This window comes from Echinops telfairi, unplaced genomic scaffold, assembly GCF_000313985.2.
Source record: "Echinops telfairi isolate 266 unplaced genomic scaffold, ASM31398v2 ScPeMD7_1;HRSCAF=3_0, whole genome shotgun sequence".
NCBI lineage: Eukaryota > Metazoa > Chordata > Mammalia > Afrosoricida > Tenrecidae > Echinops > Echinops telfairi.
Window position 1 is genome coordinate 89,827,122 of NW_022103896.1, and position 24,542 is coordinate 89,851,663.

Below are 24,542 nucleotides of genomic sequence, written 5' to 3' on the forward strand. Positions count from 1 at the left end.
ATTATCTATCTATCTATCTATCTATCTATCTATCTATCTATCTATCTATCTATCTATCTATCTATATATGAATTAACATATACCTCTTTCCATCAAGTCACCTCAAATCCTGTATATGATGTCAGAAGCTATAAATCTGGGTGGAAAGCAGACAATCTCATCTTTCTTCCTGGGTGGAATCGACCCGTTGGTGGGATTGAACTGCTGATCTGGACTTAGCATTCTACCACTTACCAGACAGTACCACCAGGGCTCCCTACATTTAAAAAAAACCAAACAAATAAAACTTACTAATAATACACTTTTGCATTTTACATTTTTTTTTTTTGATGCTACTCTATTCCCTTGCCATCAGATTATAGGACTTGTCTTCAATTTTTGTTGATCTAGCCCCGCCAACCCTGACACCCCGCTCCACATCTTTGCCTCTTTGCTTTTGGGTAATTGTCAACCACTTGGTTTCATACAATTTATTATTTAAAAGAACATATTACTCACGGATGATGTTTTTTAATTTTATAAGCCACTCTATTATTTGGCTGAAAGGTGACCTTCAGGTTTAGCTTTAGTACCAATGCTATGTGAGGGTAATTGTCTCAGGGTTTTTATCATACCAACAGGTCTTGTCCATTTTAAGAATTTGAATCTTATTTTCCTATTTTCCTCTTTCTATCTGGGAATTTCTATTATGTCACTGATCAGAGTAGTCAGTAGTGGAGGCTGGGTACAATCTAGTTCTTTCAGTCTTATGTTAGAAGAAGCTGTGATTTATTTGAGCTATTAGTCCTGTGGACTAGTTTCTTCTTTTCAGTCTCTGCATACCTTCATTCTCTTTTGCTTCAGATGAGTAAAGACTAACAGTTCTATCTTAGATTACTTTTCGTAAGCTCTTAAGACTTCAAATGCTACTAAACCAAGGTTGGTGTCGAACACTATCTTTATGAACTGTTAGGGCCTATAAAAAGGGTGCAGGGGCTGCATCTGACCTTCTGGTGACACAACCGAGGAACATCCAGCTCCTCACCCATGCAGTACCTACTGCCCTGAGGCAGGAAGACCAGACAAGCCTTCATTTTCCATCCTCCTTTACCAACTCGTCCTCTCAACAATGCATTGGACATTGTCTCGTTGCAATGGCCACATCAAACTAAACATTAATGGGGGTTATAAGGAAACAATCTTGCTTCCTGAAAGTGAGGAGAACTTGAAGCACTTGCTGATGAAGATCGAGGACTGCAGCCTTCAATATGCTTTACAACTCAGTTAAAAAAGATCCCAATCCTCACAAATGGACCAAAAGGTCACAACATCATGATAAATGGAGAAAAGATTGAAGCTGCCAAGGATTTTGTCTTGCTTGGGTTCACAATTAGTGCTTATGGAACCCTCATTCAAGAGATTAAACGTGTTGCATTAGGCAAATCTGCTGCACAAGACCTCTGTGTTAATCTGGGTTGACTAGAGAAACAAATCCTGAGGCACTCATATGGGTATAGAAAGGGCTTTATATAAAAGAACAATTCTATATTGAGAAAACATCCCAGCCCAGTCCAGATAAAGTCCATAAGCCCGATATTAGCCCATATGTCAAATACCAATCTATAAAGTCCTCTTCAGACTCACAAAACACATGTAATGCCATTGAGTGCATGGAGATCACAGGCCAGTGCGTGGAAAGTCTTGTGGATTCAGTGATGGTGCAAGCCCCACAATGCTGACAGAGGTCTCCATGTTGCTCCTTCAGCTCCAGGTGTCTTGTCTTCAGAAATATCTCACAGGGAGTGAGTGTGTGTTCCCCCTCCAACAAGCTATTTATCTCCTTAGCACGTCCAGATGAGATCATCAAGCTGTGACCTGATTGACAGACTAAACTCCACCCCTTCACTCTTAAGTCTCAAATTGACAACAGATTATGTAACTACCACAACATCCTTAGAGTATTGAAGAGCAAGGATGTGAACCTTGTTATTTTTACTTGCCTCATATGCATGTCCAAGTTGGACATTGAAGAACAAGATTGAAGAAGAATCAGTAAATTTGAATTGTGGTGTTGGAGAAGAACATTGAAAGTACCAGAGAATGCTAAAAGGACAAACAAATCTGTCTTGGAAGAAGCACAGCTGGAGTGCTCCTTAGTAGGATGGTGAGATTTATCTTACACATTTTGGACATGTCAGGAGAGACCATTCCCTGGAGAAAGACATCATCTTTGGCCAAGGCGAGGGACAATGAAAGAGAGGACAGCACTCGAGATGGATTGGCACAGTGGCTGCCACAGTGGGTTCAAGCATAGTCACAATTATGAGGGTGACACCAGACCAGGCAGTGTTTCATTCTGTTGTGCGTAAGGTAGCTCTGGATCGGAACCGACTTGATGGCACCTAACCATAATGTAAGAGAAGTTACAACAGGTTACCACAAATCAGGTTTACTAACAATAAGGATACAGTCATTGATCCCTAGCAGCTCCTCTACCTCGTGAGCCATGAAGCTGCTTCACCACAGGATTGTAAGCCTTTTAATTCTGTAAACCAGTCCCACACTTCTCAAGATCTGTACCTCTTGTGTGTGCATGCGCGTGTGTATACTACTGCATAGGCGTGAATATATACATGCCTACAGATTAACCTATGTATGCATGTGGTTGTAGTTATGTTTGCCTTCCCATACATATATTTGTATATGTATTTACCTACACATCCATGTATTTTTGTGGGGACTATTATAACTGTTGTATGCCTATGCATTTTTATTACTAGATGGAAAGGTTATTGCCTATGTAGTTTTATTACCTCTTGACAAATTCCATGCCATAACTTGGTAACAGTTTGGAATTCCCATCCACAGACATCAGAGCCCCTGTTTCCGCACAGCCTTTCCAACATAGTATGTTGTTTTACGTTTTCATTTTTGGTGAGAAATTGTCTCTCAGTGTCATTTTAATTAACATTGCTCTTCTATGAATGAGGTTGAACATCTTTCCATAAATTTTAATAGCCACTTTGTATCTTGCTTTGTATTATGTATTTTTTCATTTTCCTATTTTGCTTGCCTCAATTTTCAATAGTTCAGATATGTGGATAGTGTGTGGATATTATATCTGTATATGTCTTATGTGTTATATTTTCAAAGTTTCAGTTAACATTTGACTTATTTGTGGGATTTATGACGTTCTAAATGTTTTAAAGAATTTATATACTTAGACGTATGGTCCTTTTGCTGTCACTTTAGCCAGAAAACATTCTCTGTACCCTGGTGCCAGAGAAAGACGGGGCTCCTATTCACTTCACAGCTACAGTGTCAGAAACCCACAGGGGGTCACCCTTGCTCAGCACTGACTCATTGGCCATTTTGGTTCCCTGGTGATGCTGTGGGTTAGTCATCAGCCTGTTAAATGCAACTCAGTAGTTCCAACGCACCAGCTGCTCCTTTGGGAGAAAGATGAGGCTGTCTGCTCCATTAAAGGTTTATAGTCCTGGAAAACCTATGTGCGGCCACTGTGAGTTGAAATCTACAAGATTGCAGTGAGTTTCGTTTGATGGCTGTGCTCACACTAAGGGAAAATTTGCCCAGGTTTTCTTTCAGTACTTTCATAGCTTCGAATTTTACGTTCATATGCCCAATTTATTTGGTGTTTATGTTTATGTATGGTGAAAGTTAGGAATCTAATTTTCTTTTTCAAATAATTATCTATTGTTTGGCACCATTATTAAAAGGTCTTCTCTTTGCACCAATGGCTTGACAATGCCACTTTATCTTGTACTAAAATTATATATTTAATTACATATTTCTATACTTCATTCTTTTCCTTTGATTAATCTTTCTATTTTGTGCTCACAGTATTACGCTCATTCAAAACAAAACAAACAAGAAACTGACTGCCATTGGGCCGATGTCATAGAGGACAGGGTAGAATTAATTACCCCTGCGGATTTCTGAGGCTGAACGCCATAAGGGGTTAGAAAGTGTGTCTTTCTCCTACAGCGCTGCTGGTGTTTTCAGTTGCCTGCCTCATGGTTATCAGCCCAACATTGTAACCAACCGCGGTGCCACCAAGGGGCCCTCTTTCCTTTATAGGAACTTGACAGTGTATTTTAGTATGTGGTAAATCCAGATTGTCCTAATATGTTGTTATTACCTATGCCATTGTTTGTGCCATTATTTCATTATTTAAGAGGGGGTACCCCCCAAAGCCGGAAGTGTACTGGTTGCAGCAGAGCTTTCTTAGTATGCACTTTTCCTGCTAGGCGAGCATCCGAACGACTAGTTCTGAGTTAGTACACCCAGTGACATCGCTTGGGAAGCTTCTCTCTGGTCACAGTGAATTTTTTCATAAAAACTGTTTCCCTTGAACCTCATTTTTTTGTGACGGTCGATTTAAGGGAACAGTGTGTGGCTGTGACATTTTGTTTCCTGTTCTGGAAAAATGCCACAGAAACTGTTGTGATGAACACAGCCTACAAGGACAGCTCTTTGGGAAAATCTCAAGTGTATGCATGGTTTTTTCATTTCAAAAAAGGTGAAATGTTGAATGATGACAAACCTTGTTCTGGACGTCCATCAACTTCATGAACGGACTAAAATGTGGACTCGTAGTGCATTTGGAGTTCGTTCCACCAGGTCAGACCGTTATTCAAGCTTTCTATTTAGAGGTTCTAAAAAGACTGCATAACAATGTGTAATTTAAAAAGGCCTGATTTGTGGCAGATGGGGGACTGGTTTTGCCATTCAACAATGCACCTGCTCACGCAGCCATCTCAGTGCACCAGTTTTGGCCAAAAAAAACCCAGCATGCCTCTCTTGCCCTATGCACTTGACTCACCTGACCTCACTCCATGCAACTTCTTTTTGTTTCCATAAATGAAGAGGGACATACATGAAAGGACAGCGATTTGACAATGTGGAAGAAATGAAGAAAAATACGAGGGAGGTACTGTCAGCCATCCAAACAGATGTTTTTGAAAGCTGTTTTCAAGAATGGAATCACAGATTTGACAAATGAATTAGGTGTAATGGAGAGTACTTTGAAGGTGATAAGGTGGTATTGTAAAAAAATTTAAATACATAAAATCTGGAGTTTTTGTGGGGTATCCACTTATATGCATATTGTACTTATTTATTTATATATATGAAATTCAATATTAACTTGCCTGCTAAATTAAGGTGCCTAATTATGTTTTTATATGGATTTTGTTAAATTTATTTTAAAAATTTTGGGGGGTGGTCATGAGTTATGCATGCTATTTATTCAAAAGCGGGGACTATCTGTTCATATCTACTTTTGTGCCTTTAAAAGTATAAGTGTTAATACTTTCCTTATTAAATGTTAAACAGTCTCTGTATTTTATCTGTTGATAATGTGAGGTTTTTCCTAATATTTTATAACTGGTTATTGTTTGTTGTGCATTAATGCTGTCGATGTGTGCATATTACTTGTGTATCCTGTTACATTTATAATTATTGTTTAAATTCAGTTTCTAAATATTTCTTTGTTCAGGTGCCTGATCATTTTGTCAGTAAATAGAGGTAGTTTTGCTTCTTATTTTTCAATTGTGGCTTTTAATTTTTTTCTGTAAACAAACTGCATGTTACAGAAAGCAATATTGAGTAATAGTGGAGACAGTAGGCATCCTGGCTTTACATATGATCTTAGTGGACAAAAGCCTTGAAGTATTTCATTTTAGTAAGATTTTAATTTTAAGACTAACATCTATATATATTTTGTGATGCTACTAAACTACCTATCAGTTCCTATTTTTCTGAGTTTTTAAAATTCCCAATATATTTTATCAAAGGCTTTCTTAGAATTTGTGGGAATATCTGTGTAATTTTTCTTGTTAGATTTATTAATACTGGGTGGTTTTTTTAAATAGATATCCTAAGGTTTCGACTAAATCCTACTTGGTCATGACACATTATCTTCTTAATGTGCATCATTGTATTTGTTAATATTTTACATCAGTAGGAACAGTGGTATATTCTTTAATTTCCTTTTTTTTTTCCTTGACTGCCTTCCTATATTGACTTTATTGGGATGTGCTATAAATATTTCACTTGGTTTTGAAGACAAACGGTATTTAAAATGAAAATTTATTTTCTAAAGTCATCATTTTCGTTGGGTCCTGTCGTTGGTTCCAACTCATAATAACTCAGGTTCAACAGAAGAAAACTCTGAGCAGCTTGGCTCTCCCTTTGCAACCATTACTGTGTTATTTGCAAGGAATGTTTCAGATAATTTCTTGTAAGCTTCACAATATGTTTATTATCGGTTTATTGCTATATCACTGATGTATTTCTGACATTTTAAATTCTCCCACTGCCACTGAGTCAATTCCAACTTATAGCAACTTTGTAGAACTGTCTGGTTGTTCCCTGAAGGAGCAACTGGTGGTTTCAAACCTGTTACCTTATGTATAACCCACTGATCTACCAAGGCTCCTTTACAGTGCTATTCCCTCAGTAAGAAATACCTTTTCATCTACTAAGCCATAGCAGTTCTTGTTTGGTCTTTTTACCTTCCTCTTTGACCGCTCTTCTCAGAAAGCCTCCAGGGTGGGTTATTATCAGGGGCTGAAAAGTGGAGTAATTGGCTAAAATTTTCAGCTGGTGTCACAGGATGAAGACAACAGTTGGCCCCATTTTCTTCAGTGCCTGTCTTAGCACGTAGCCACAACAATTACCTTTTAAACGTGTTTGCCGTGCACCTGAGATGCATGCTAATGACACAGGTGCCTTTCTTTGATCAGTAGTTAGATTATTTTTATCATTACTCCTGATTATAGAAGCAAATTTGGAACTGACAAGTTGGAATTTGAGACAATGATGTGGGGGCCTCTTATTATCGCCAGTTTCAGTAGGAAGGGGCAAACAACACTACACCAGCCCAAGGCTCGTTGCCACAAGATAGGATTGGGCAGGTCTCCACCATCCACCCTTCTTTTACCTACCCTCTGTGGACATCAGTCGCCCCTCCCATGTCACTCTGCTTCTTTGCTTACATCAGTAATCCGTTCTGATGGCATCCCAGAACTCACAGACAATGCTTTTGGTTGTTGGGGGTGGGGTGGGGTAGGGTGAGTGGGTGGGTGGGATATTACTAGGGAAATTAATAGGTTACCACAAGTCAGGATCAGGAAACATATAAGATACAGTCTTGCTTATCTCAGAACCTTTTTTCAGCCAGCAGCTCTGTGTGTATGTGGTCTTCGGCCTCTCAGCCTAAAAGGTCCTTGTGTTAGTCTGGGTACTTTGGAGAAACAAATCCACAGAAACTCATGTATAAGAGAGAGTTTTATATAAAGGTTAAGTGCGCATCAAGAAAACATCCCAACCCAGTGCTGCCCAAGCACACAGGTCCAACATTGACCCATATGTCTGACACCAATCCACAAAGTCCTCCTCTATTGCACAGAACAGACGCAATGACGCCGACTGCAGGAGGAAAGCTGAGTCAGTACTGGCAGGGTTCTCCACACGGCTGCTCCAGCACCCAGGGCTGCATCGGGGTAGGTCCATGTGGCTTCTCCTCAGGGATGTCTTGCAGGAAGTCAGCCTTGCCAGCTAAAGCAGGAAACTGGCTAAGGCAGCTGCACCCTGGTCCGACCATCACAAAGCAAGAGACCCGAGAAATAGAAAGGCGAGGCTCGCCAGGCCATTTATCCCTCTGCCCTTCAGTTAACCCCACATGTGTTAATTGGCCAAGTTGGCACAATAAACTAACTACCTTAGTCCTTTTGCCTTTGTTTGGTTATGGGAGCTGGAAAGCCTGCTGCTCTGCCCCTCTATCGCTCTGCCTCCTGGTCTCAGTGTTATGGCCCGTGGTGCCTCTGCTGCCTCTGCCACTTCAGACCAGGATCTTGCACATACTCCACCAGTGACTCTTCTCTCTTGATGGTCACAGGATTCTTCCTTCCTTCCTACTTCTAAGGTGACTCACTTATATTTGGAGGAGTAGTGAAGCTGACCAATCCTCACGGTAAACTTCTCTACATCTGCGTTGCATGCTCTCATCCAATCACTAGTTTAGGGTTAAAAACAATGGATGGAAGAACGATACCAAACAATTTCATTTCACTTCAGAAATAGAAAATAAAATAATCAACATCCCAATTCAATGCCTTTTCAGTGCATTTCAATGCCTTTTCATGTAGTGCATTTTCTGTGTATGTGTGTACACAGGATGGCATCAATTCCTAGTATATAAGATATCATTTTATGGTTCTTTCCCTACTCATTCAATTCTAGAAGTACTGAATCAGGCTTACCTTTGAAAATGTTAATAGATGTTATATAAATACAAATGATACCATACTCAGTATCATAAACATTTTTCATATCAACTCATTTGTTAAGACTACCTGATTTTTTGTTGCGTTTATTTACCTATTTATCTTAAATAGTTATAGTGACACAATTCACATGTCATACCACTCAATAGTTAAATCATATTAAAGAGTTGTGCCATCATCAGTGTAACCAGTGCTAGAACATTTTCTTCCTTCTTGTACCCATTGTAATTAGCTCCCCATTTCCCCCAACTCCCCTGCTGCACCTCCAGAAAACCATTCATCCAGTTACTGTCTCTCTAGATTTACCTAGCCTGGATTTTATATATAGGTAAATATGCACCAAACAAAACAAAACAACAACATAAACCAGAGAAAAACCTCAATCAAAAAGAAAGCTGGAAATATTAAAAACAAGAATAAATAAAAATGGGTCAAAAGGAGGGAGATCAAATGATAAGGTATTAGATTTTTACCTAATTGTATTTACAAAAATCCACTTTGTATTGCACTGTGCATGATAGCAAGGCTGTTCACATCCCTGGTCTATGGTCAGAAGTGGCTCATCCAAGGTTTAATTTATGTGTATTTCCTCTTCACTTTTATTTTTTTAATGAAACAACCTTAAAATGGGTCAAAAAGATATCAATTTATAAGGTAGTAAGTTTCAATTGGACTACATCTGCCATAATCGAGTTTACAAAGCTCTGTCTGATGGAAATGCCATTCATGTTCCTCAACTCTGGTTAGAGGGGATTCACTGGGGGCTTAGTCCAGACTACATCATTCTTCTGTTGAGTTTGAAAGAGTTAAACATTCATGCATCTTGTTTCCTTTCCATGTCATGGCCAAAAAGAGAAATTAGGCAGTCATGGCTACTGGGTCCCGAAAGTAGGTGATGGTATAAAAGTATATTGTATTGCCAAGCAAAAGAATGTTAAAGTTGCCATTAAAAATTTAACAGTCAAAAACAGTAAAAAGATAAAGCAATTATGTACCTGTGAGCCCCTGGGCAGAATGGATTCAAGTTTAGGGATGACACAACATGTGCCCAGAGAAGATGGGTGGTAAACTGAAGCATTCAGACTTGTCAGGAGTAGGGGTTAGGTAGGTAATACAAGGTGAAAACATGTACAGGGTCTACAGGACTGAATAGGAACTGGTGGGGAGACATGGTGATCTTTTCCTCCCCAACTGTTCTAGAAGGACTAAGCTGTGCCTTTAGACGTAGTAGAATAGGACGAAATCATGGGTACAATATACCTTTATCTCCAAAGAATTAATAGTTTAAATTTGAATTCTTTTAACTTTATGAAAACCTTTTATTCTCAATGATAAGAGGCTGCTCAAAACATGAATTTATCATTAAGGCCACACTGTTTGGTATTAAAATGTTGAAATGCAATACAACTTAAGACCACCACTTGCTACTGTGTTTATGGGTAAGGAATAAGAGAACTGGAGGCTTGAGACAGAAGACAAAATTCAGGCACTAACATCAATTTTTTCTTCTTATTTTCAGACATTATTGGTTACACTGAATGCTACTTAGCAGGCTCTATGAGTAATTAGTTAAACAGTTTATTTTGCTAGTGATATATTTAGCTAATTTTTTATTAATAAGGAACATACATGATAAAAATACCGATTTTGCATGTTTTCAGAATTTTCTTTTACTCTTTTAGCTCTTACCTACATTGTCAATGGGCGTCTGTAGAAGATCTGGAAAAAGATAAGAGAATTCAACAAAAGATTAAACGATTTAAGGCAAAGCAGGGCCAGAACAAATTTCTTTCAGAGGTATGGCGGATCTAGTTAATTGTATACAGTATTTGCTTTATTAAAATATTCTGCGTTTTGAATTTTAGTTCACTGTAATTTTAAAACTTATTCGCCTCGTTTAGCTCTGTTTCTTTCGTTTGGGTAACTGGTTATCACTTCAGAATTTGTAAACAGGACATTTCTCAGTCTTCCTGTTGCTTAGTCTCAACGTCTTTATGCTCTTGTGTAGAAACAGTAGTGCTGGTGTGATTGAAGCCTGGTAATGAAAGCAATTAGTAGATGATGTTAAAAGTAAGCAGATAAAAATCGGATTGAAAGTTAGTTAAAACTGTACATTAAAATAATAAATCCAAGTTGCTGATGTAAAACTTCCATTGGGGAAGACATATGCAAAAAAAAAATCAAGCCAACCTGACATTAGAGTGTCCACTATGTGCTATAATGTAGGTGATAGTATGGTCTCTCTGCCAAGGCCTCCCTTTTGGTTGTGAATTATGACAAGGTGACCATACCTACAACTTTCAAGAGAGTGCCAGTTTCCATTCCACTGAAGTCAACTCTTTTTTTTCCTCCACCACCACCCCAGCGGCTTACTGGGGTCTCTGGACCTCTGGTCAACATACTAATTTCACTTGTAAATCTCAAGTGGATAAAAAACCTAACACTGAAAGATAAACTTGTTTATATGTCACTCTCCCTTTTCATAAAAGAGCTAAAATAATATAAACTGTCTCACGTGATGCATATTAATGCTTGTTTAAGAATCTACTTCTCTTGTCCCGTTTTGAAGATGGGAGAGCAAGATAGAATATAATTCTAATAATCTCAGTTTCAAGTGTATACCCTGGAACTTGATTTCCAGCCAGCAGATTATAGGAGATCAGGTTCTGTTCTTATATGGAACTTATGTTTATATAATAACCTATGTTATTCTGAGTATTGGGTTATTTTGTCATGCAGTTGCTCCCGGGAAGGGGAATGGAATTACTCGCTATGACTCATTTTTTACATCTTGGAGAACAATAAGGCGATTCTTTTTTTGAAAGTACTATTACCAGGAAAATACTATGAAGTTTTTTGTTTTTCTTTTCCTTGCCTCTCTTTATGAAACCTGAGTTAAATTGTTGTGATATTTTGCTGCATCAAGTTGATGCTGGCTATCATGACCCTGTAGGGACAGGGTAGACCTACCCCTGTGACCTTCTCATTTCTAAGACTGTAACTGTTTACGGGAGTAGAGAGCCCATCTTTCTCCCACTTCTGACCATGGGCAAGCTGAAATCATTAGCCTTCTTTTAGAAAGAAATAGGTATGCCTAGCTAACCTTTCATGTATGTATTAACCAAACCAAAAAACAAACCCATTTCCATTGAGTTAATAATACTCATAGTGGTCCTATAGAGGGTTTCTGAGGTTGTAAGTCTTTACAGGAACACACAACCTCATCTGTCTCCTAAGGAATGGCTAGTGGGTTTGATGGTTCAAACCTCACCCATCAATCTCAGTTCAATGATAATTTCCCCCTGTTTTGAAATCCTGGTCATTTGTGTTAAGTTTCCATGGACTCTGCGTCCTTTAGTCATATACACATTAGGGAATTGTGCCTGACTCTGGCTGACTATTTACAAGTAGTCTTATCTGTTTTGAGTCCATCTGTATTTGTAACCTATACCATGGTTGAAATACATTGTCTTGCTGTTAACTTGACAACTAGACATCTTAAATTCTATCCTGAATGTACCTAGCTTACATCTGAGCCTGAAAGATAGTATATGGGTTAGCAGAACTGGATAACAATCCTTTTTCTCTCTCTCTTTTACTTACATAACACACATATCCCCATTTATTGTATTTATACATAGTCATAATTTCAGGTACTCTGTGGGGGATTTTTGCTGCCCTTTCATTGTTTGTTTTACCTTAAGTTTCCTTGCAAGCCACTGCAGCCTAAGTGTATTCAAAAGATCGTTTAAACTAGAAAATTAATCACATAATTTAAATTAATGGCATAATTTACTCAGAGGCAGAAGTGTCTCAGAGAAGTTAAAGATTTTAATTTGATACTGAATATTAAAGCTTATATTTATTGACAAATTGTCTAAAGAGAGTTCTTCCCTTCAAAACCAAATTGTTTATGGAAAATTTTAGTGTTTACGTTGCCTATGAATAATACACATGTATTATGGACCTAAATCTAGACACTTTTAGTAATGACTTTACATTTAAATATTAATCTTTTAAATTAACTGAACATCTCAATCAACGTTTTGGCTTCTGAATCCATCGGTATGTAAAAATTTAAGGCAGTTGAAATAATGCTCTAAGCCGGGCATTTTAAATGGGCCATACTATCCCAGAGGATAATCTCTATCCTTGAGTTAACTGACTAAATAGTTATTTTTTTAACCTGCAGTTCATAGATTAAGAATGGCATTTAAATAATTTCTAATTATTCAAGATATTTTTATAGCTGTATTATTCATCATTTAATCAGGAGGAATGCTCAGCATTGTATCTTGTTTTCTAACATTTGCAAATTAATCTGATCCTGACTTCTTTAAAGTTTGATTCAGTCTCTAACTTCCCTTTGGGTCTTATATTCTTTTGTGCTAGATAACTTTGGAAGCAAGTTATATTACTTTAATTTTGTAAAGACAGTTAACATATTGGCTACATGACCCAGTTGTTTTAACTTCTTTTCTATATTCTTAATAATTTGACTCAAACATTCTATGTTCAATATAAATAAATCATTAGAACTTTTATATTAACTACCAGATTCTAAAACAGACACTACTAGTGTTTGGCAAAGGATAACATACATAAACTTTTCACACTGAAATGTAAAAATATTACCAATGATTTTAGCCTTTTGACTATCATTCTGGAGATGCTATAACATGTCAAACAAATCCAGTGATTGTGATACTCCAGTACCTCTCTGTGTGCACAACTCACATTCCTTATTGTAAGCTGTAGTTTTGAGAATGCTAAATGTATTGCATACCATAAGTCTTTTGGAATGTTCATTAGTAAATTGTAATTTCACACTTCATTTAAAATATTCTTAAACATTCTCTCACAGTAAAAGGTTTCACATAGTAATTAAAAGAACCAGTTAATAAAGTCTGAGAAATCTGATTTCCTCATGGGAAATGATTTTGCAAAATTATAGCATTTAAATTAAAAATATATTAGAGTTTGCCCCAAAGAAAATTTATATTGTTGTGACCCAAAATGGGATCTCCGTTGGCATAGTGGTTACTCATTGGGCTGCTAATTGCCAGGTCAGCAGTTCAAAGCCGCCAGCAGCTCCAACCTAGGGTGTAGACAGCCTACTGTCTACCATAAAGAACTGCAGTCTTGGAAACCCTCTGTCCTATGGAATTGACTCGATGGCAGTGAGTTTGGGGTTTGTTTTGATGACACAAAATAATACTGCCTGGCGAGAAATGAAATGGTCTTTAATTTCAGGAAATGAATAAGTGTTTTAATTGTTTTTCTCTGTTTGGTTCAGATTGAGGATGAGCTTTTTAATCCAGATTATGTGGAGGTGGACCGGATCATGGACTTTACATGCAGCACAGATGATCAGGGAGAGGTAACTGAAGACCAATTCAGACGGGAGGTTGAGGGAGGGGGGAAAAGAGGAGCTGATACCAAGGGCTCAAATAGAAAGAAAATGTTTTGGAAATGTTGCTGGCAACATATGTACAAGTGTACTTAAAACAATTGAATGATGGGTTGTTGTAAGATTTGTAAGAACCCCCCAATAAAATAATTAATGAAAGAAAGAAAAAGCATTCGAATTGAGGTTCAGACAGCATATTTGTGTTTATGGAAGATGATGTGTAGAAGATGTAGACCTGGTCCCAGAGCCTTGCGCTGTGGTGTACTTGTACAAATTTAACTGCAATTTACTGACTTAGTGTTAATTTTGACAGTGACATTTTTTTAAGATTAGTGTCAAAGGGTGGTAACTCATGGTGTATCCCATGTCTGCCAAGCCCCACTCTCACCCATGGACCTTCTCCCTTAATGTACTATGCAGAATCCCTAGTAATACTTACTATAAAGTTCAATCATAGAATTATATGCAGTATAGTTCTAAGTGGCTTTGATGCAATATTTCTTAGACTATATGAATACTAATAAAATTGTATTTGTAAAATCTTTCTGTATTATAACCTTTTTAGTAACTGAGTGAAAGGAAACACTGTTTTGAATTTTCTCCTTTGAATTTGGTAGAATGCTGAAGGAAGCTACCTGTCCCTGTGAAGATGCACAGCTTCTAAAATGCTATATAAGGGTTGCTATGAGTCAGAATTGACTCAGGGACAGCAGTGGGTTTCATTTTTTTTTTTCCTTTAATTATTTCATTCCCCCCTCCCCCAAAGTGAATTATATATATCGGTTCACAAATACTAATAATCACATATTTTGACTAAAATACCACAAAAATGGACAAAATCAGCTATAAAACAACCATCAGCCATCTAAACAACAAACAAAACCACATCATTCAAAGCACCATTGTAATGATAATAGCCCTGACAGGAGTGTATTAGAAGGTTCCAAAGTAAATTAACATAACATTTTGTAGGTATATTGACATTGTCAGCTGGGCTTTTGAAAAATATTTTTGTCCTTTATAACTAATATCCAGAACTGCCATGAATTGATTCCGACCCATAATGACAGTGTTCCCTTTGATTTCTGAGGGTTAAAATCTTTGTGGGAGCAAACAGCCACATCTTTCTCTCATGGCACAGCTGATGGATTAGAACTGCTGACATGGCTGTTAGCAGCCCAGTTGTTAATATACCGACCTACCAGTATTTTTCCAGAAATACTGCACAAAAATTTAATAGATATTTTGGTGTCACTCCTCCACTAAAGTAACCTGATACATTCTACATCCCCAGTACTTCCCTAGTGACACCACTGGGTTTTGACTTAATAACACTTAATGTGTTTTACATTTAGTATGTGAGATTTTTTAAAATCAGTTTTTAATATGAAGCCAATATATTTTATCCAGGTTCAGAGTATAAAAAATAAAGAATCAATTAAATTTGGTACAAATCTTTCATGTAGAATGAATTTTTCTTCTATATAGAGCAGTGCTCTTTTAACAGAATGGAGTTTAATGTTACTTACCATTGGACATCCTTAGCGAAGTTGATCAATTATGTTTAATGTTGATCCACAGATGGTAATATCAAGTATTTCTCTTTTTGAGATCCCAATCTTGGTATTCTCATTTCTTTGCACAAAACCTTGTGATGTGTAAAGGACTTGCTAGAATAAGAATAAACATTTGTCTAGCCAAGCATTGTGTCTAGTCAACTATTTTTTCAGCATGAGTTCTGTCAGCCTTACTTCATATAATTATAGCTTTATACAGAAATTGTTTGGGTTTTGATAGCTTGTCTAAAAACTCTAGTGAGAGTCTATGAAGGATCCTCATTTTACTTCAGATTTCACATAAGGAAATTGTGATGACCCAGATATTAAGGGATGCGATGTGATGTTTATCCTTCTAGTTTTATTTCAGATATTTTACCTTCATAGCATATTTACAAAGCACAGCATATATTTTTAACACGACAACCAGATGGTCAGGGTACTTTGATGATGAAATGAAGATTCATAAGCCAGAGTATTCTTTAAAAACAAAAGCGACTCAGTGCCATTGACTCGTAGCAATGGTGACTCCTATTGACCCGTATGACAGGGCAGAACTGCCCCTGTGAGTATCCGAGACCATAACTGATTACAAGAGTAGAAAGCCCCATCTTTCTCCTGTGGAGTAGCTGGTGGTATTGAGCTACTAACCTTGTGGATCTCAGCACAGCAAGTAACCACTACGCCACCAGGGCTCCTTTAGAAAGTTCTTTAGAGAAAGACAAAGGAAATCCTACTGATCAAAAGATACTTTGCTGTCTACATTTCTGGAACTGAAAATAAATTATTTCGGTGATTCCGTATAAACATTATTTTTCATAGGAAAGGTAGAAATCATAATACATTTAAGCTTATGTCTCATTCTTTAAGAAATTAGCCATTTATATACACATAGGCATTTTATCTTATGTCTGATTCAGATACTTAAATATGTGGTTGCATATAAGAGAGTAACTAAGAAAGTGGTGTTAAAAATTGTAGAAATATTTGTAACACAAAAAATACTAAACTGTGAAACTGGTTTCTTAATATAGTCTCCATCTAGGTCCATCTATTACCACATCTGTGGTAATAACACATCTTTTTCATTTTTAATTTAATTTATTATCTTAATTTATATAAATTTATTAACATAATTCAATGGCCAATGGTATGGGGATATTTAGTGGAGGCTAATCTCCTTGAGGACTCTGCAAATGAATTTTGGGCTTTCATTGTCATGCACAGCCTTCTGCAAACAGGATGCTCAGAATTTAAGCTCTAATATAATTCCCTCCTTTAGTATTTTATTATTTATTTATTATTTATCTTGTATCTTATTATTTATCCTTGGATCTCTCTCACACACACTGGTGTCCTTGTTCTTTTTGGGCTTAGCTGACAACCCACTGAGGTGGCTGCTTGCTTTAAGATAAGCTTTTAAGGTTCCTGATGCTGTTCTTTCGGATAGTTGGGTGTCATCTAATCCCTTTATCATACTTTGCTGTAACACATAATATCCGTGCTCCCTTCATGAGGGGCTGTATCATGCAGGGCCACAGCTTAAGAATTGATCTTAGCTTTGGGATTAAGGTTAAGAGTTCAAAATCCATTCATATATCTAAGGTTTATATAAATCCCTGTCCTACTTTAGTGGCAGTATTATCGACTATTTGATAGATGATATACATAACTTGCATGCAGCCTTTGGTAATTCTGTCATTAAACTAGCCAGTGGTCAAGTACTTAAAATACTATTTAAGATAAGGGGACTATTCATGTATAGTAGAGAAGATTGTTAGACAAGATTCATGGGGTGTGCCCTGTATCTTGTTTAAGGAAATAGTGAGGGTAGAAACAGGGCACAACATTCAGAAACATCCATTCACTATGGCAGAACTGTGTCTGCAGGGCTAAGACGGTTCTTTAAAAGCTAGAAAAATATACGGTAGTCTTAAGTTACCTGTTACTGGGCAACCTCAAAAAACAGGAGGTTTGAAACAAAGCCCAATAACTTCCAAACTCATATAGGTATACACATTTCTAAAGATGGTGTTTCCATATCTCTAACCCTTTCCTAAAGAATTCTCAACTTTTCCTTTTATACTGTGTCCAAAGAGCAATGTTGACATCCTTAAGGGACTCATATCCTGATCCTTTAACAGGTTGAATTTTAGGATCAAAATGAAAGACGAAGGACAAAACGAGGACTCCAGGGCAGATGGATGAAGGTTTCTCGATGAAACTCTTGTAGGATAACCATTGCTATTCCTCTTATAGCACAACCATTGCTACTTTCAAAGAATGAGCAGGAGCATTATCTTTGAAAAAGAAGTTCTTGGTGCCACTGTCCTGATACCTCTTTTCACACCAATGCAATTTTTAGTTATCTTAAAGCTTCTTCTAAATAAGCCCTGTAATTGTCCTGAATCCTTCACAAAAACCAAACCAAACCAAAAAAAACCTGTCAGTATTACCCCTTCAGAGTTCCCCCCAAAAACAGTTGCCATTACTTTCTGAGCTGATCTCTCTAGAATGTAAATGGGGCTGCAGTTTCCCTGGAAAGCCACTGTTTTGAATGAACCTTATTTGGTGAAAACACAGAGAAGGCACCCTAACAACACTAAGTCAAATGGCAGACTGTTCATCAGAGAACTTCTCTGCAACCACCCACTGATCACAGATCACACACACACATCCTTAAATCCATTTTGTTTGGAATACACCTATGCGCATACCAACTAGAACCCCACTAGAAATACTTTTAGACTCACCCTCTTGTAAGAGTCAGGCTCAAATTCAGATCTGATTACTTACTGGCTATTTCTTCATACTTTTGGGCTTTTCATTGTTTGTAAATTTGATTTGAGATTGTAACCAGGAGTTAGAATTTTAAAACTTAATCTATGGCCCCTAACTTTTGATCTCTGTCCCTGGCCCAGCCTGTCACTCACTACTTGGTGAAGTGGTGTTCGCTTCCTTATGAAGATAGCACATGGGAGCTGAGGAAAGATATAGACCAGGCCAAGATCGAAGAATTTGAAAAACTCATGTCTAGGGAGCCGGAAACAGAGCGTGTGGTAAGAATTGGTCTAAGGTACAAGATTTAATTTGAAAATAGCGTAATGATTTGGTCTTCGAGACACTGCTAATGGAATTTATTATATTTCACACAGGAGCGGCCACCTGCTGATGACTGGAAGAAATCAGAGAGTTCCAGGGAGTATAAAAACAATAACAAACTCAGGGAATACCAGTTGGAGGGAGTAAACTGGCTGCTTTTCAATTGGTACAACATGTATGTAAAGGTTTTGTTTTTTTTTACATAAAAAATGACTGTAGCTCTTTTCCTTTGGAGTTATTTAAAATATTAACTAAAGAAACATTTATCTTTCTAAAAGGTTTTAAAATCAGTAAATATTAGAAATATACTTAATATTTATTCAGCAAATATTAATATAGCAACAAAGAATTATGTAGAAAAAACTTTAATGCATAGAATATTGTTTAGGAATGTATTTTATTGACTGAAAAGCCATAAGGAGATGCATTCCTGATTGTAATGTGAAAATATAGCGTTACCTATGTTAATTAAATTTCCTTATTTTATCTCCCTTCCAAAGGCGGAACTGCATTTTAGCAGATGAGATGGGTTTGGGAAAGACTATCCAGTCCATTACGTTTCTCTATGAGATATATTTGAAAGGAATCCACGGCCCCTTTTTAGTAATTGCCCCACTGTCCACAATCCCCAACTGGGAAAGGGAGTTTCGTACCTGGACAGAGTTGAGCGTGGTTGTGTATCATGGGAGTCAAGCTAGTCGTCGGACCATTCAGTTGTATGAAATGTACTTCAAAGATCCACAGGTAAAATGTCATAGATGTTATTCCTTGTACTCTGTTAAAGAGTTGAGAATTAAACTCATCTCAGTGGTTTGGGGAAGTTCAGGATTTTGCTAAATTGAGAAACTTGGTATTTCTTACCCAATTTATGTTTATGTTACATTTCTACATCTTACCAATATAGTTTTTCCCTTTACTTTTATTACTTTGGTTATTCTGAGTGAAAATTTTACATGCATGCCCATAGAAATCCATTTAATGTGTTGATATATTGCTTTTTTATCCCATAACCTTAAAAAGCTTTACTTTTTAAAATGGTAGTATTGAGTATAAATAGAGAAAATATTTTAATCTGATGTTCTATTATAATTTTGCTACAAGTGAAAACTGAGGCATGTAAAAAAATCCTTGACATAGACGATGTGCTGCATGAAATACATCCAGTGGAAATAATTTATATATTTGCTCAATTATAGCAATTGCTATAAATTTAGTTACCTATACCCAACTATTATTCTATGATTTTGGTAGTGATGCATTATACATGGCATGATAAAGAATACTATTGTTAGAAATAAGGAGGGAGCTTCAGAATGTTTGTGGAAAGTGGAATGAAAAGGTAATGACATTCTGAAAACGTCTTGAGCCCTGTAGGTTTTAAACTGTAGATAGTGTATAGAAACGGGAGTGTTTTCTGCTTTTGCTTAACTATAATTTTGTGTTTACCTTCAATTTGGGAAATTTTATTATAAGTTGAGTCTTAAATGATCTTTTTGCAAAAAGTTTTGGTTTTTTTTTTTAATTTCAGAAGTAAAAATATTTTTTTAAAAATTAGCTTTGCATGCTTTGACTGTTCACTTTTTGAGTGGTGTAATGTTTACACATTGGGCTGCGATCCAAATAGTTGACAGTTCAAACACACCAGCAGCTCCACCGGAGAAAGACAGGGCTTTCTATCCCCATTACAGTCTTAGAAACCCACGGGAGGTCCTATGAGTTAGCATTGATGCGATGGCAGTGATTTTGGGTCTGGTGTGGAGCTATGACTAGTGTGGGCACCCTTTTAGCTGCATGTGATATGTGAAGTAGTCAGAACACAAATTTCACCAGAAATTTTCTAACTTTCTTTAAAAAAACATAAACATCGTAAAACTCTGTGTTATACCATAGCAGCTTAAAACCTCCAAAATATCCAAAAGCAGAATGTACTATGTGACATAAAGATATTCCTAAAATGATAAATATGTCTACTTTATACCAATTTAATCACCTTTGAAGTTATTGATGTAACCTTTTGATGCTTAATAATAACTAACGATTGTTCTCACAGGGTCGAGCCATGAAAGGGTCCTATAAGTTTCATGCCATCATCACTACATTTGAAATGATTTTGACTGATTGTCCTGAGCTGCGAACTATTCCATGGCGCTGTGTGGTCATTGACGAAGCTCACAGGCTGAAGAACAGGAACTGCAAGCTACTGGAGGGACTCAAGATGATGGACCTGGTCAGTGGCTGTGTTGGTGTCCATTGAATATGAGTAGAAGGATTTCTGGTTTGAGGCTCTTGTCTCTGAATTTGATGCCTATCAAGCTTGTTTGCAAAACTCATGGACTATTGTGAGATGATATCCTCTTAGACCTCCAGCTACTCAGAAATAGCTGATCTCTTCCTTATTCTCACATTGCTTTTTGGCATCTTTGCTACAGTTGTATAGAGAGAGCGTATTTGCTGGGATTTTCCTTTGTTTTTAAACATGGCCATTTCAGAAGCTATGGAACCAGGTTTCACCTCATTGGTAATAATCCATTTGTTTCAGAGCTCACAGGTGTGTGCAATAGGACTGGTATTTGAAAATTCTCGGGCAGTTTGGCAGAATAACTGGGATTCCTCCAATTCATTTACTACATGGAATTTAAGGCATTTACAAGACCTTGGAATTGATCTGGATCTTTAAAAACACAGTCCCTTCTTCATCTGGGTTTCTAAGAGCTAGCCAAATGGTCCTAACTGTATTTTTTTCTAGACATTTCTAGTAGGAGTATCACAGGTTGATATAACATATTAATCATACCGTGTGTGATTTCCTAGCAGAAATTGGCACATGACTTCAATCCTAAGGTTTTATTTTTCACTCCATTTATTTTCCAAGGTGGGTTATGATAGTTTGTTGGGGTTTTTTGTTGTTGTTTGTTTGTTTTACTTTTAATGTATAGTATGGAAACTAAATTATTGTCCTTTAGCCTGTTTATGGGTTTTTGATGAGTTTCAAAAAGTACATAATTTTTTTAAAAATTTGTTTTCTTTTTAATTGAGAATTTGACATGGAAGGAATATTTATATACTCATGACTGTAGTTTGTTTTCATCTTACCCAAAGACTGTGGTAATACAGAAAAGAAAACTCAAAAGCTTTCTATTGCAGCTGGTCCTTTGAAGCAGATAATTTTATTCTTAAACTAGGGGAATTGTATTAGCCAGCCATTCTTTTAATTGTAAATAAAAGTATCTAGTTTTCTTTACAGGGAAAATTTGAGTTATCTAACTTAGAATGACATGTCACAGTTTTCTGTCTGATGAGTGATTTTTAAATCTACCCTGAGGCCTCTCTATATTTTTTGGTGACCAGTTCATAAATTTACTTAGAATTGTTGTTAGGTGGCATCACGCCAATTCTGAGTAATACAACCCCATGTGCATGTCATTGACTGGGTTCTGACTCATAGCAACCCTGTGTCCAACAGAGCAAAACACTTCCCAGTCCTGCACCCTCCTCAACATGGCTATGTTCGTACCCATTGTTGCAGCCACTGTGTCAGTCTCTCTAGTCCAGAGTTTCCTGTTTAGCCACCCTTCTACTTTATCGCGCATGATGCTCTTTCCCAAGGACTCATCTCTCCTGACAATTATCCAAAATATATGAGTCGAAGTCCCTCCATCCTGGTCTCGCCATCCTGGTATCTAAGGAACATTCTGGTTGCATGTCATCCAGACAGGTTTGTTGGGGTTTTTTGGCAGTCCATGGGACCTTGGAGATTCTTGGCCAGCCCCATAATGAAATGCATTAGTTCTTCTTCGGTCTTCCTTGGTAAATATCCAACTTTCACATGTCTATGGCAACTCCAAATTAACTCACTCCCATCGAGGCAATACCAACTTTGGGGACCCAATTGGCTTGGGGGTGGGGGTAGGGTAGTAGAACTGCCCCCATGAGTTTGCAAGGCTGTAACTGTTTATAGGAGTAGAGGCTCTGATTTTCTCCCAAGGAGCTATGAACTGCTGACCTGTTAGATCCCAGCCGAATGTGGCACCATTCTGCCACCAGGGAGGTGATTGAAAATACCATAGCTTGGCTCAGGCACATGGTAGATCTCAAAGTAGCATCCTTACTTTTCAAATTTTTAAAGAGGTCTTGTGCAGCAGGTTTACCTAATGCAACTTATCTTCTGATCTCTTGACTGCTGCTTCCATGACTATTGATTGTGGATTCAAACAAGTTCAATCTTTTCTCCTCTTACGATGATGTTACAGCATTTTCTGTTATCTACACTAAAACCTCATTAATGGATTAGAATCTGTTAGTCACATAAATACTCTGTTACATATCACAATATGCCCTAACCTGTTAATGGAATGACACATCTAGAAAGTAATAAATAATTGTGTGATAAGGGAAGGGTGTCCAATACAGTTACTGTCCTCAGCTGCTAATGGAAAGGTTGGAAGTTCAAGGCTTTCCTGAGGCAGTTAAGAAGAAAAGTCTAGCTACAGCCATTGAAAACCTTATGGACTATATTTCTGTTCTCCCACCAATGGGATCCCCATGAATTAATGGCAGCATCTGGCTTGCCTGGTTGAAAATGCCCATGGTGACAAGCTGTGGATCTCCAAGGACTTGGCTCACTATGTAGATAGTTCAGTTTGCAAGTGAATAAAATGTTTGATTCTCAGAAGAGAGGTTTTCAGAATGAAAGACTTCTTTGTTCCGAATTAGAAAATAATTATATTTTATGTCCAGTTCTGAACAGCTTCATTTAAAATCTTTATTTAAAATAAATATAACTTGCCATTTTTTAATTTTTCACTAAAACAAGTGAATAGTGGCTCTATCACATTACAGAGCAGGTTATACAAATTGCTATAACTGAAATTAGACTGAATTCGGGTGAAACTGTGCTTGATGAGGATTACCTTTAAAGTGCGTTCTCGGAAGGTGAGGATCAATGTAAGTGTCTCATCTTTTCTCATCGTGAAGAATCCCTTATTGAAGGACATTTGCAGGTCTTTCCAATCCAGCACAGAAACTCTTATAACGCAGACCATCTCCTTACCCTTCCTTGCTTGACAAGGCGGCTACTGTAGAAAGGTCGAGTTTCTTCACTGATTCTCTTGCTCGTCTTTCGTTGTCAGGAGACCAAACCCAAATTAAGAGTCTACTATAATAAAATTAAATGAAAGTCGATTCAGTAAGAGATAAGAAGAATGCTAATGTTTTCAAGCCAATGGTATATCTGCTGCCATAGTCGAGCTGAGGGGTGAAAAGCTGTAGCTTAAGCCCCTGCCATAACGTTTTTTGTGGTATTATGTGTGTTAATAGTACAGTATTTACTCCCAGTGAACCTGGTCTTATTGAGCTATGTATATGTAACTATTTGGAAGAGCCCTGGTGGTGTCATGGGTTACACATTGGGTTGTGAACTGCATGATCAGCAGTTCAAAACCAGCAGCAGCTCCTCAGGAGAAAGACTGGGTTTTCTTCTGGCCTAGATAGTCTCTGTCTCAGGAACCCATAGGGGATCGGTATCAGTCCGCATTGACTTGATGGCAGTGAGAGAGTTTTATGTAGCTATTTTAAAGTGTCTTGTGTGCGATCAGTAAGTGTAATTGAGTATTAGACAACTCTTGAGTGGAAGTAGCTCAATAAAAGGAGCTCCTTTACTTTCCCAATTAAGTTCATTTTGAAATTAAAATGTTGAAAGGCTTTTTCTCAAGCATTTGGCCTAGGAGTTCAATATTTAAAATGTAATGCAGTAATAAAGGGTATAAAAATAACGGGAGATAGTTGTTAGCATCAATAAAACTTTCCCACGGAAATAACTCTTTTTGTACATCTGGGATGACATAGAAGGAGCCCTGGTAGTGTAGTGCTTATGTGTTGGGGTACGATGCTCAGTGTCCAAAGTGTGAAACCAGTAGCTGGCCCCAGGGAGAAAGATGAGCCTCACAACCTCAGAAACCCAAAGGGGCACTTGTACCCTGTCCTAGAGGATCGCCCTGAGTCGGGATGGACTCTGGCAGTGAGTTCATTGATATAAAATGTTGTTTTTTTAAAAATATAAACTTACTCAGGACTTGTTTATACTGTTGATTGTGGATTTGTTACCCCCAAATATGCTTATACAATTAGGAAATCTTGAATTGATTTACAACTTACTCCTTACTCCATTTAATAAATGTAATTTATTAA

At 37.3% G+C, this 24,542-nt stretch overlaps 1 protein-coding gene across 3 annotated transcripts in view; it reads left to right on the forward strand.

Moving 5' to 3' along the window:
• The window catches only part of CHD7 (chromodomain helicase DNA binding protein 7), a 198,306-nt gene that overhangs the window by 122,610 nt on the left and 51,154 nt on the right, over window positions 1-24,542 (forward strand). For all 3 annotated transcript variants that reach the window (XM_004697580.3, XM_045286272.1, XM_045286254.1), the window contains exons 7-12: window positions 9,971-10,085; window positions 13,585-13,668; window positions 18,176-18,313; window positions 18,410-18,531; window positions 18,857-19,100; window positions 20,407-20,583. In XM_004697580.3, coding sequence (XP_004697637.1) covers window positions 9,971-10,085; window positions 13,585-13,668; window positions 18,176-18,313; window positions 18,410-18,531; window positions 18,857-19,100; window positions 20,407-20,583 — 880 coding nt within the window. The remainder of the gene's footprint in view (window positions 1-9,970; window positions 10,086-13,584; window positions 13,669-18,175; window positions 18,314-18,409; window positions 18,532-18,856; window positions 19,101-20,406; window positions 20,584-24,542) is intronic.